Source organism: Medicago sativa, chromosome 8 (assembly GCF_051527215.1).
Source record: "Medicago sativa cultivar Bolivia chromosome 8, Bolivia_mono, whole genome shotgun sequence".
NCBI lineage: Eukaryota > Viridiplantae > Streptophyta > Magnoliopsida > Fabales > Fabaceae > Medicago > Medicago sativa.
The window spans coordinates 66,930,255-66,944,472 of NC_140756.1; the positions used below are offsets into that span (position 1 = coordinate 66,930,255).

General features: G+C 31.9%; 2 protein-coding genes and 1 long non-coding RNA gene across 3 annotated transcripts; 1 reads left to right on the forward strand and 2 right to left on the reverse strand.

Moving 5' to 3' along the window:
- Window positions 1-840: 840 nt before the first annotated feature.
- Window positions 841-3,893, reverse strand: LOC146900722 (uncharacterized). Its single transcript, XR_015023203.1, has 2 exons — window positions 3,445-3,893; window positions 841-1,101 (listed from the first exon to the last, which is right to left on the reverse strand). It is a non-coding gene; the product is annotated as an uncharacterized LOC146900722 (long non-coding RNA).
- Window positions 3,894-7,341: 3,448 nt separating this feature from the next.
- On the forward strand, window positions 7,342-9,985 carry LOC146900723 (V-type proton ATPase 16 kDa proteolipid subunit). The gene is made up of 3 exons (XM_085739037.1): window positions 7,342-7,496; window positions 7,571-7,856; window positions 9,508-9,985. Exons 1-3 carry the CDS (start codon window positions 7,421-7,423, stop codon window positions 9,638-9,640), a joined length of 495 nt encoding a protein of 164 aa, XP_085595163.1. The 5' UTR covers window positions 7,342-7,420; the 3' UTR covers window positions 9,641-9,985.
- A 613-nt stretch (window positions 9,986-10,598) lies between these two features.
- Window positions 10,599-11,648, reverse strand: LOC146900724 (glyoxylase I 4-like). Its single transcript, XM_085739036.1, has 3 exons — window positions 11,412-11,648; window positions 11,181-11,298; window positions 10,599-11,090 (listed from the first exon to the last, which is right to left on the reverse strand). The coding sequence occupies exons 1-3, from the start codon at window positions 11,576-11,578 to the stop codon at window positions 10,794-10,796; spliced, it is 582 nt and encodes a 193-aa protein (XP_085595162.1). The 5' UTR covers window positions 11,579-11,648; the 3' UTR covers window positions 10,599-10,793.
- Window positions 11,649-14,218: the final 2,570 nt, after the last annotated feature.

Here is a 14,218-nt window from a genome sequence, read left to right on the forward strand (position 1 = left end):
TAGAATGTATCATCAGTCAATATAAGTCAATAAAACATTTGACCACCCAAAATCATGGAAATTGCTAAGTCTAGCGAAGATTATTATACCGAATATTCCATGATCACATTTCCTTGCATTTATTTTGTTTCTCTCTGGATCGATGTAAAAAGCCCAGTTTTCTTCTCTTAAACCCTAAGTAATCTTGTGCTATAAATAGAGACTCTTGCAAACATTATTATTCATTTAGAAAGCTAGTGGTTCAAGGCAAGAGTCAAACATTAGAATTCCAAGGAAGGATTCCATCCTCCTCTTGTTTTCTCTAGGGTATGTTTTTTCTATTGTTTTATTATGATGTATGTTTGCTATGAGCAACTAAACCTGTTGATTAGGGTTCTAAGATGAACCCCTTCTTATTTGTTGGATTGATTCAATTAATAAAGTTTATATTCAATTATGTTTTTCTTGTGTCCGATTTAATTCGTTCTTGCCTGTGCTTAATGCTATTTCAATTGAGAATCTGTATTGGTAATCTTGAAAATTAATATGTAGAGAATTAGTAGGATTGACAACCCAAATTTATTGCATTGTTCATGGCAGTTCCAATTGCTTAATTCTTCATCATAATTAATGAAATTAAGTATGAAACTTCGTAATTTCTAAATCTTCCTTCCGGTAACTCTGTAATTATAATTAGGTTATCTTGCCGCACATGTTATTGTTAGGGTTAATAAGAATTTCTAAATTTAGTTTCTTAAATCATGAGTATACACTGTAACACCCTATTCCTAATAAGCGGTAAAACGCGCGAATATACAAACATATTCTAGAAATAGATGCTACGTCTTCGAATTCAAACACACATGCATAAAGATCATGTTACACAACATAGCAGCGGACATACTTAAAAATCATAAAACATCTCCAGATCTCAACAAAATACAATTGTATTCTCCAAATCCCAAATAACGTAATATATCAACAACTCCAAGATACATAGTCAAAATGAAACAACATGCAAGGACTATCCTAGATCAGAGCCCTAATCTAGACACTTGCATGAAAAAGAGGAACTCCACTCCTCGGCATCAACAAGCAACAACTAAGCATCCTGCACGCCGTCTACCCGTCCATACAGAAAGGTAGGCGGTCCACCACAGACCACTGAGGGTTAGCATTACATCATCATAATCCACGAAAAACATTTATAATGAACATTGGAAATGAAAGAATATATTCAAGAATAACAATCCATACATATATTCATAAGTAATCACAACACATGCATATTATCATTCCAAGTTCATCTCCACAAGTGTATCATACACGTATCACATACACAGAACCCTCCCTCCTAGAACACTAGCATCACATGATCATTATTATCCCCCATCACTTACATTTCAAGCTATCGCATTATTACCATAGCATAGCATGCATATTCAACCTCTAATCAAGTCATCAACAAAAGCTCATCATTTATCAACATCAATCAATGATCACATCACTTACCTCATTACTCATTTAGCATGCTTAATTCAACAAGTACAATTCATCATTTCAAGTTACAAGCAATCAATCATCATCATCAGAGAAATCACCACATCTTATGTATATACATATACAATTCTCACCTCATCATTATCATCCAATCAATTATCATCAAATAGATTCACCAAGTGTATAAGTACAAACAAATAAGACATGCAATTAGAGCATAAATCAATTATTCACAACCATCCACAAAATCCACCAATGTACTTATACATCAATCCACACAATCACAACATTCACCAAATTTCACCAACACACAATTCACCAAGTCATATATTTAATTATGACACAACTCATCAATTATTCAAATGCATGCAATGTTCTAAACTCTTCTCTAGATGCATGTGGTACCAAAACACCTCAAGGTCGTCACCTTCGATGCAACAAAAACATCGTACTCACCTCAATTGGATATAAAATCCGCCACCATCAGTCTTGGATATAAAATCCACCACCATCAGTCATGAATGCATGAACATATGACTCAACTACAATGCATATGTTCACACAAACAATAATCACCTCACCATCACCAATACATGTATATATGCAATCATTAACAATTCACCACCACATATCATATATACAATCACCAACAACATCCAAAAATCACACAACATGTAGTTGTCACATAATTACATCACCAATCATCTCCACATAACATATAATAACTCTCCATAAAGGATTCACAATCAATTGATTCTCAAAAGTCATCTTTAATCAAGTTCGTCTCTCCAAGTCATAACTTAAAAATTAATTGAACAATTAATTCAAAACCAAGTAAACAAGCTCAATAGCCTATGCCTTGTATGCTCACAGTCCACATGTGTGTGCAGTAGAGGATACATAAGCATTTCATCGGCCAAATCCGACGAATTCATAAAAACTCAAAGTTCGTCTCATTTTATCACTTTTCACAAAATTTTCCATTTTCAAAGCAAAACAAGTTCAAACTTGATAGAACCAATCACATCCATTTTTAAAAATCATATAAACAATATACAACTCTAATCCCACTTCAATTTCCGGAGAAAACGAGTTTTTGGAAAAATTGACGTTTGGACCGTTTTCACAAAAGTTAGACGATTTTCATAAATTCAAGTCCAAACCAACTCAAATCTTGTTCCAGTAGGATTAAAGGTGTAAACAGGTGCTAATTAAGTCCAAAGAAACATTTTAGAAGTATTAGATTGGTCCCCAAAAGCTCAAATGAACAAAACAGAAAAGCTGTGTTCTGGCAATTTCGCTATTAGCGAAATCTGAGCTATTAGCGAAATTCTTCAGACAATTTCGCTATTAGCGAAATTTTCGCCAACAGCGAAAAAAGTCCAGAGAGTTTCGCTATTAGCGAAATTCTGGCGAATTTCTTCAGCTGTTACGGGTTTTCACCCCATTTTCACCCAAAATCCCAATTTTCAAACCCCCAACTCCCAAATCAACTTCCAGAAAGTGTTTAAGGGTCAAAATAGGTTCAATACACTTAAACAAACATGAATCATGCATTAGAAACAACAATATGGCTCATTTCATCAAAATCATGAATTTTCTCAAAAACACCCACATAACCACAAATCTCCTCATGAATCCATAAATAACGATTCCAGTCACACCAATTTGATTCTAACAGTTCAACAATCATCAACAACAACTAATGAACACAACTTCATGCACAATTCAACATCACAACTTCATTTTTCATCAATTTTGCTCAAGAACACAAAACACCAACAACTATGCATTTAAACATGTTAATTCACATACTAACATGCAATTACCATATAAAACATGTTCTTAAACATAACAGCAACAAGTAAGCACGAATTTAACAACAATTAGGTTCAATTCATCAATTTCATAAAAATGGGTAAAAAGAAAAAGATGTGAATTATGGTTGAAACCTAACCCTCTTACCTCTAACACCAAGAATCTCTAACCAAAGCTTCAATTTAGCTCCTAGATGATGAATCCCCTCTTCAAGCTCTAACCCTTGTTCTTCCCTCTAGCCTCTATCTCTTCTCTTCTCAAATGAAATGAAAATGTTTGTAAAACCTAGTTTTACCAACAACTAGAGTTTATATACTAGCTCTACTCAATTGGGCTTATTTCTTAAACCTTAATGGGCCTAACCCATTTCTATTCTAACACTCAAAATGTCACTACTCACTTACCGGTAAAATATAACACTAACGGTCACTTAACGGTAAATAAAATAATTACTACACCCTCTAGCAACTAGTAAAATAAAACCCTCACTAAGCACTAAAAATAACTTTCTGAAAAATTACAAAATTGCCACTGCCCTCAAAATGACCAAAATGCCCCTAAGTCCAAAATGACTAAAATACCCTTCTAACACCGAATTCTACGATTCCCAACCAAAAATACACACAGAAGCAAATAATCACATAAGAGCACATAGAACACACATAAATAAATAATAAAATAAATCTAGCGAAAAACGGGCTGTTACATACACCACATAACTTATTGTTTTCTAAGTTAATTCTAACAAAGACGAAGGGGGATTCAATGATTTCCTAATCGCCGTTAATCGTCTGAATCACAAACCTAATCTTGCATTGAGTAGTTCAATTAAATCCTGCAAATCTACTCAAATCTATTTTAATTTCACTCTTTAAATTAAGCTTTGATATTTGCTAAGTTGAACGACAATCCCTGTGGAGTACGATAAACTTACTACTTTATTACTTGTTATGATTCGGTGCACTTGCCAATTTTTCCATCAATGTCCATTAAATGAATCAAATGGACGTATTCGGTTCACCTAGACGAAGTTCTTGAACAACGCCAACGTGAAAACCATATTCTCTATATTTGGTCAGTATAGTTCAAAGGCCGATTGAGTTAGACGCTTTCTTTGTCAGATATATATTTTCATGATATTTTTGAAAAGTTTGATATTTTGTCTCTAGATCTACAAAGAAATCATGGCTTGCATTGATTGAACCGATAATGATTTTATTTGGTTGATCCATGATCTTGTTTGTATTGAATTTTGTTGTTTTATGTTGTTTTATTTTGTTTGTTAAATTTTGTTGCTGAAATTGTTATGTTTAGTTTATGTTGTTGTTGTCGTTGTAGAATTTGATTTAATGACATTTTTTATATTTGTTGTGTTCTAAACATGGTTTAGATTTTATAATTTGAAATGTGTCATTCAAATTTTAACAAAATCTAGGCAGGTTTCAGAGATCAGATTATATAATATGAAACAACCCAAAATGTGGACGGTGTCTTGATCGGCAGGTCTTTGAAAGGTCAAATGATTTTGGATACTCTAATGACATAGTTTACATATTTTATTGACTTGGATTGAATTTAGATATCGTTTATGTTCAACTTTGTAGACCATTCATGTGTGATTTTTGTGGGGAAGGTACGATGGTCAGCAGAAATATTTGATCATCATTTCTTGTTTTCTTTTTTTGCAGCATTTGTATTATATAATCCAAAATAACACAATTAGGCTTCATATTATATAATCGAAATGGGAACACTTTGAATTTTTTTAGGGCACGTGATAAGTTAGTAGGATGGAAAATGAAAATCTCTAACAAAAATCCACACTTGTGAGTTGTGACACAAATATGCAACCTATTCAAGGGTTCTAAATTTTTTAGGAGTCATTCAATATGAATCATTCAAGTCTTTTGAGATGTATTCTAGTGTTGGTTAAGAACAATTTCTAGTGAATTGTTTTAAATCAAATATATGCAAAATTATACTTGTTGTCTTTTTTTTTAGTGGTGGTCTGGGTTAGAACCTCAAATCTTGCATATATTATGCATTGTCATTACTAACTGAGTTAAGCTCACGAGAACATACTTGTTGTCTTTTATGTTAGTCACAAATCTCAAATATTTCATTTAAGTTTTATTTTTCTAAATAGGTTCTTTAAGTCTCAAAATATTCATGTTGTGGTCCTTTTTTGTACTAGCGTTCAACTATGTTAAACAAATTGTAGATGCTAACGTGACACAACTAAAATAATAAATTAAAATATTATTAAGTTTTATAAAATAAAATTCAAGAAATACCCAATACTCACCCCCTTCTAGAAGATTGAGAATTTATGGGTTTGGAGAAGAAGAAAATGGGGATATGAATATCGAAGATTTTCTGAGTTTGCAGAAGATGATTGCAGATTTATGGGATTATTAATAAATTTTGTTATTAACTAAGTTTGAGGCTCCATATTAGAATGTAAAAATTTTAAGAGTTTCTTTTGTTACAACAATTTTTTAATAGAGTTTAACGGAAGTACAAGATAGACCACAACATATGCATATTTTGAGACTTAAATGATCTAACAGAATTTTTTTTTAGAGCTAACATAAAGGATGGTATATGTAATTTTACTTAAATCATATTAATAAGCTATTTAAGCACAATATGTGCAAATAATTTTTTATTTTTTTTGATGAGACACAAAGTGCAAAGGGAAAATAGCGACCACATCAAAGTTACAAATCAACAATCCAACACATGGAAAAACTCAAAATGTTACAATCGAGACAAAAGCAACAATGCACCACCAATGATTTAGATGATAGCCAAATTTAAGAGATTTTGTTTTATACCATCACAAAGAATGAATCTTTATCGTATCTATCAAATTAGACACAGATGAATTTTTTTAACAAAAGAGATGATTGTTACGTTCTTTTAAAGTTAGTCAAATGTTGCCATCCAAATTAATTGAAGCTTTCTTGAGATATTTCTGAAAATAAAAATATGTTACAAAATTAATGGCCATGAGCTGCTTGCTTTATATGTTAAAGAACTCGAAATGCTTAACCACTTAACAATTACCCTCCAAATACTACAAAAAATTAATACTTTGTACGTTCAAATCTTCGTTGGTTTTTTTTTGGTTACAATCTTCGTTGGTTTAAGATTTCTGAAAAATTAAAAAGTTGTTTAATAAATGGTTATTTGTATCAAATTGATTTTATTTTTATCATGATATGGCCATCCCAAAACTTACGTACGGTTTTTATAGAGATGGTATGATGGTTAGAAGAGACCTTTGATCATCATTTTTTTTTTCCAGCATTGATATTATATAATCCAAAATAGTACAATTAGGCTCAACTTATATAATTTAAATGGGGACAACTTAGAAATTTTTGAGGGCGTATGAAAAGTTAGCAGGATGGAAAAAGAAAATCTCCAACAAAAATTCACACTTTTGAGTTGTGACACAAGTATGCAACTTACTCAAGGAATCTTTTAATCATTATATATTACTTTTTAATTGCTTATAATGTATTTTAATTTTATCAAAAAATTTATTTTAATCCTATAAAAAATCTATAATATTTTAAAAAGGTAAATTTATTATTCAAATTTTATAAAGTAAGTTTTAAATTTTGTCAAAAGTCAACACATTCAACTGAACCAAACAATCTTGTTGTTCATCAATTTAAATTGTTTCAAATTTCGTGGAAAAATATGACAAAAATCAAAACTAAACTGATAGTTTTTTATTATTATTTATTCGTCTGGTCTCGAACTCAAATCATTAAAGTTGAAGAGTTAATTTTCAATGAAGTAACTTCTATGAAGACAAACTAATAATAATGACCGCAAGAGTATATCTTATATGCTTTAGTCCAATGATTTAGTAATAATATTACTTGACATATTTCAAATAATTTTTTTTATTATTTGTAACAACATTCCAAAAGAAATATTTGTATTTAATAATAATTTAATTATTTTATTGATGAATTATTATTTTGCAATAATAAGGATGCGAGTGATATTAAACAAAAAATAAAAGGCAGAAAAAAGAACACGAAGAAGTCCCGATCACAGATCAGAAACAGAGAGGAAGCAAAGCAAAACAGATCGATCCACAAAAATGGCTCCATTCAGCGGCGATGAAACTGCTCCCTTCTTCGGCTTCCTCGGCGCCGCCGCGGCACTCGTTTTCTCATGTAAGCATCAATCATATCATAATAAATTGAATATCTCTGAAACGATGTCGTTTATTAATTGTGTTGTGTTGCAGGTATGGGAGCGGCATACGGAACAGCAAAGAGTGGTGTAGGAGTAGCATCGATGGGAGTGATGAGACCTGAACTTGTTATGAAATCTATTGTTCCTGTTGTTATGGCTGGTGTTTTGGGTATTTATGGTTTGATTATTGCTGTTATTATTAGTACTGGGATTAATCCTAAGGCTAAATCTTATTATCTCTTTGATGGTTACGCTCATCTTTCTTCTGGTCTTGCTTGTGGTCTTGCTGGTCTTTCTGCTGGTATGGCTATCGGCATCGTCGGTGATGCCGGCGTTAGGTATTTCAACTCATCTCTTTTATTTTATCTATGATTCGTTCATGATGTACTTAGGTTATAAAAAGAGCTTAATTTTGATAGACAGATAATTAAATTTAATCATATGTGTGACTTTAGAAGTAGTTACGATTGAAGTCCGATGTTTTTAATGATCTGATGATTATGATTGATTTACTGTGTTAAAAATCTTTACACTCTGCGATGTATATGAATTATATTTTTATAAAAACATCTTTCAATATTTTTATAAGCTGTTTTTTTCAGCTTCTTTTCTTAAGCTACACAAATTTGCTTATAGAAGCACTATATCATAGCAAATTTGAATTGATTTGTATACAGTGTTGTTAAATAGAAGCGCTATATCATAGCAATTTTGAATGGATCGCTGTTTGTTCTACGATATGCTATTCAATACAAATGTTGTAAAAAAATAGTGGCTATACGGTGCTATAGCAATATTGTGTAGCGGAATTTGAATATACCAATTTTTCCATGATTGGCGTTTGACAGCAACACTGCTTGTAGAAAAAATTAATGCATACACAGTATACTCTTGTGTGATAAGTGCTGAAGTGTGTGTTTGGATATGCGGTTGTTTACTTTTCCTGGTGTCCCTATGATAGTTAAATGAGAATTTACTGAAGTTCCAATTTATACAAGTGACAGAACTTGCAGTCATATGGCCTAGTTGCTTATCCAAATTATGTTGTGTGAAAACTGACCATGTCTGGTTATGTGACCTTGGGCTCAATGCATATATAATTTTGTATTGCCGCGATTGTTTGCATTGGTATGTTAGGTAATTCATGCATTTCATCTATGGATTTTGATATTCAGTTAGAGTCAATATCAACGTAGAACTGTTTTACAAAATATTTTATATGGTTGCATGTTTACAACTCCTCAAATGAAGAAATAACTATTCTCACCTAGTTAACTTCTTCAAAAGTGTTTAGGAATATATGATTGATACCTCATTGTTTTTCTATTATTCATTGAATTACTGGTCCCGACTTATTAATGCTACTACTTGTGTCACTATTACTATTGTCAATGATTTCTTCACTAAGATGTTGTTTCATGTGTTTGACTCTCCAGTCTCTCCCAATCTGATACCCATCTAAGTAGCTTCTTTCTTTTCAGTTTTACATGTTTCAGTTTATTTTCTTTGAGCCCTGAATTTTCACGGAGATATCATGATAACCTTTAAAACATTGCACTACATGAAGTAATTGGTCAAACTGTTAAATTTATTGCTTTAGATTCATTGGATAAAGGACCACATGGTTAGTGCCTTCACCTGTTGATGACAATGGTTACCACGTTGGCTGGGAAGTATAGTAGAGATCTCATTGATTTACGGATATATATTGAATGCACACACTTTTTGTTGTGATAAGTTAACATCTATTGTTGGTCAACTAAGTAGTAAAGAATTGCAATTATACTTTATTCTACTGTCGGTTTCATTTGATCCCTGGTTACAATTAGTTCGGGAATTCTATTTGGTTAGTTTTAGGTGACACATTGTGTGGCATTTTTTGTTCCATCCAGTTGCTTCAAAATTTAGTACTGATTGAACAAATATAATTTACTTTTAAGCTTCATTTCAATGAATTGAATTTGACTTGCTGATAACTGTCTTTTGCAGAGCAAATGCTCAACAGCCAAAGCTTTTTGTTGGAATGATTCTCATCCTCATTTTCGCTGAGGCGCTGGCGTTGTACGGACTCATTGTTGGTATCATCCTCTCTTCCCGTGCTGGTCAATCCAGGGCTGAGTAATGTCATATTTCATGTTGGTCGTGGTTTACAGAGCCACAGTGAATGTCACTGTGGAGCTGGTTTTGCTAATGTTCGTACACTGGTTGCTGCTTATCATTATTCATGTTATTCTATTTATTTATGCACTCTTTATAAAGTTGAGGTGATCTAGGACCAATAATAAAGCTTTTCTCTGCGCGTCATTAGTTTTGAATTATATATGCTCAATTAATAGATCAGAGATCTATATACTTAGACAGATGCTTGTTTTGATTCCAATAACTTATTAAGTATGGTTTTGTACTTATCAAAATGTATCTCCCAAACAACCGAGACCTTTCATTAATATTATTTTATTCAATATGATCTCTCTGTATGTCTTTAAATCTGTTTTTATGAAGATGATAGCATCTTTCTCTGGTTTGGGCAGGACTGCATGTGTTGCAGTTGTAATAGTAAATGTTAAATTGGCTTGTAGATAGCACTGAAGCTGTCAACACAAGGTTATACATGTTTGGATTGACAGCGAATTTTGCAAAGCTGTCGTTTTGTTGAAGCTCTAAAGTATTTGCTAAAATCACGTTGTCGATATCGTGACTTAGCCTAATTTATCGTCTACGTCTTTTGTTTTTTATTTGCGTCAGTTGAGGTTTTTAACATTTTTGATAGGTTGTTTAGAATTAGCGGCGTCTAACAGGAGTTTGATCGTAAAACAAGTGTATCTTTTGATTATTATTTTTTTTCTTTTTGAAAACGAAACAAATTCCTTTCATTTTGATATGAAACCAACACTACAATGTGGTACCGGGTGATAAATTTAGTGGCTGGGTATATATGGATCCACCTATTTAATAAGTTTTTTGGTAGTCAAGCTCTACCTTGTCAAACTATACAATTTATATAGGCTGTTATTTTCTTCATTCGTAGGGTAAAAGTAATAAAGAAGTCCCCTGTTAAAAATTTGTTACAAGTTGTATCATACAACAAGTTTCACAATTTTATTATTTCAAACTCACGATATACAACATAGTTTTGGATAGTTTTGAATACATAAATTAACAACAATGCTCTGCACCTTTTCCTTGTCTTGAAGAACAAACACTTTCCTTATCTTACAGACAAAAAGAGGAAGTTGAAGTTATTTTCAACACCTTATTTCAACAATATGAATAACTTAAAACGCAAAGTTCATCATGTCCATGCTCAAGCTTCGCATCATAACATTTTCCATGAACCCACACTTGTTAGAAACAGTCTTCTTAAAGCTCTGGCCTCGTGCCTTGAAAGAGCAGGAAGCAGAAGAAATGGGAACTATTGGGATATTCTCACAGTTGCAAAGTTCTATCATGTATCCATCAGGGTCATGGAAGAACACCTGCTCCACCTTGATTCCTTCATCCTCTACCAAAGCTGTAACATACTTCATCCCCATTTCTTCCAACCTCATTTTCACTAGCCCAACATCTGTACACTGCACAAAGCCAAATTGAAACACTTTTAGTAATTATTTTTTACTAGATTTAAAACTAGACTAGAAATTTAGAATGCACAGGTTAATTACTTGGAATGATATATGGTTGTCCTTGGGATTAATGGGTCGTGATTCACTCATAGGGGCATCAAATTCATCATAATTTGGATTCTCAAGCAAGTGTATGCCAAACCCATAATTATACAACCTACACAAAACAAAACAAAAAATGGTAACGCATTAAATATTTGTTCAACCAAAATAATGGATATAAAGTTTCATAAAGAAAATGGTAATAAAGCAAAGTATATAGGAACTAACCATGCTCCATTGAATTTGAAAGAGGAAGGGCGTTTGATGAGACCAAAACCCAAGACTTCTTCATAGAACCTCATAGAGTCCAACACTGATCTGCATAATATGGACACATGATTCAGTGAGAGAAGGGGTAGTGGTGCTTCATAGCTGCCAATTTCCTCAATCCCCATTTTCCAATATTCTCCCTTAGGACACTTCTTCACTCAGCTAAACTTTTTTTTTACGTATTAGCTTGGAAGTGAATTTCATTTGCTAGGTTGTTTCCTATTTATATAAGAAATTTCATGAGGAAATATTTTCTTGTCCTTGTGAGTAGGAGTTTTCCTGGAAGGTTCTTAAATTAGAATTTTCATGAAAAGGAAGCATAGTTGCTGGTGCAGTTCATATGGGATAAAAAAAACAACCATGTGTGGAATAAAGTAAAATAAATCACTAATTTCGTTTTTAAAGTATCATTTTCTCTCAAATTCAATTCTTAAAATATATAAATATAATAAATAATATATTTAAAGTATATGAAATTCATCAATTAAGTTTTTTTTTTTTTTTAAGTAGGCTAGTGGGTAAAATTTCAAGTGGGGATTCCGGGGTTCGAACTTCAACCTGTATATTTTACTATACATTGTCCCTACCAACTAAGCTACGTTAAAGGACATAAGTTCTCTACTCCCTAAGTATATGCATTTTTTCATGTTATTAGTCTCTAACATCTTAATAGCAGAGATAAATTGATGGATTTGTCCTCGTAAGTTTAGCTTAGTTGGTATGAACAATACATAATATATTCAAGGTCCAGGTTCAAAGCCTGGCCACCACAATTTTTTTTTTTGATGGATTTTATAAATTTAGTGACTAAACTGAGGATTTATTGAATAAAATACATGAGGAAACGACAATAATAATAATGAAAAATTGAGTAGTTCAACTGATTTGATCTAAAGTTTAATTGAGTTTTAGGATCAGGTTTAAATTCTGATGAATGAGAAAATATTAACCTAATATATTATTACTAATATCGACCGTTTCAAAAAGAAAAATTAATATATTTGTCTTTAAAATGTATCTCTATGTATATTTCTAAATTATAAAAGCATAACTGTTTCCTTAAATAAAAAAAAAAAAAGAGTATAATTATTTGTAGTTGCTGTAAAGTTATGTTGTATATAATACATCCAATCACTTGTAAGATTTTATAGAGTTTTTCAGGTTAGGATATTAAATCATTGGTTTAACTAAGTTTGCGAAAATCAAAATCATTGTGGCGTAAGGCTAAAGTGTTGGAACAAAATATATTTAACATTTGTTTCTTTGAGTTTTGATGATAACAAGGTATTAAAAGGTCAATTGAATATGCTGATATTTGTTCAAGTGTGCAGGACCATAGACTGAAATTTATAAGTCTTAAAACAAGGTATTGGTTCTGAAAGAACAATTGAGAGCAAAAGAATTTACAAGAGAAACTTTGTTGCAAGTCAGAGTCTGAAGATCATCAAAAGCTGACTGTTAGAGTCTAAAGTCACCAGAGTCTGAAGACCTTCAGAGTCTGAAGTGAAGAACATGAAGTTAGTTATATTGGTTATTCAAAGACACTAGTGTGCAGAAGGAACAGAAGACTTGAGCAACGGCTATTTCAGAGGAATTAGTATGCATTAGCTGCTTATCCACTGAAGAAAGGCAAAGAAAGGACAAAAGTACAATTGTACAACCACTACTCCAACATTTTCTATGCATAGTACAAGCTACAGTTGTGTCTATGCTAGTTAATTCTCCAAACAAGGAATGATTTTCAAATTATTCATTCCTAGGACATTAACCAAATCAAGCAACAAATCATTAGTGATGATCAAGCTTCAGTAACGACTCTTTGATGTGCTGGCACCTCTACAACACTCTTTCAAACCTCTATATAAAGGAATGAAGACTTGAAGATTAGTAGAGACTCTACAACATTTTAACTGTGCCAAAACTTTGCTGAAATTATTGTGCATCAAACACTTAGAATTTCTTAATAACTTTCATATCTTAGAAATTCTAGAATCGTAAGAGTCTGATTTGTTTTGTATTGTGAACACCACTGTAAGATGATGTGAGATGATGGAATGAGAAATTGTGAAGGATTGAAGAGTATTTAAATGGAGGAATTTGGGTCACATGAATGCATAGTGTGTAACTGGCCATTAAATAGAGTCAAAAAACGTGGTAAACTGGTATGACCACAGAAAAACGTGTTCAATGAGTAACTCTTCCTGAGCAAGTAACTGTCCAAACTCTGAGCTGGTTCGGATTATATAATCTGAACTCATCCTAGAAATGTTTGGTTTATATAATCCGAACTAGTTCAAGATTGTGTTAAATTTGGTACTTTATAAGGGATGGAGAGTTCATATTATATAATCTGAACCAGTTCAGTACAAGAAATTTTTCTGTAGTCCACATTACAATAGCCTCATTCTTTAGGGATCAGATTCTTAACACCAAAAAATTAGAGTGTCATTTAGTTAACTTTTTTTTTAACCAAATTGTTTGTTTATTTAAATATAGTTTTTTTTGGTTTATCATAAGATCCCTCTATTGGAGATAATCTAAAACATTATCGGATATAAAATGTGAACACCTCTCTCGGATATATATCCTATATATATATATATATATATATATATATATATATATATATATATATATATATATAGGGTTATGATAGAAGACACCTTTTATGAAGGTGTCTTTTATCAAGTTACTCTATGAGCATTTGTTAAAAGACACCAACTACTTTTTATGAAGGTGTCATTTATCAAAGTTATAACTAAAAA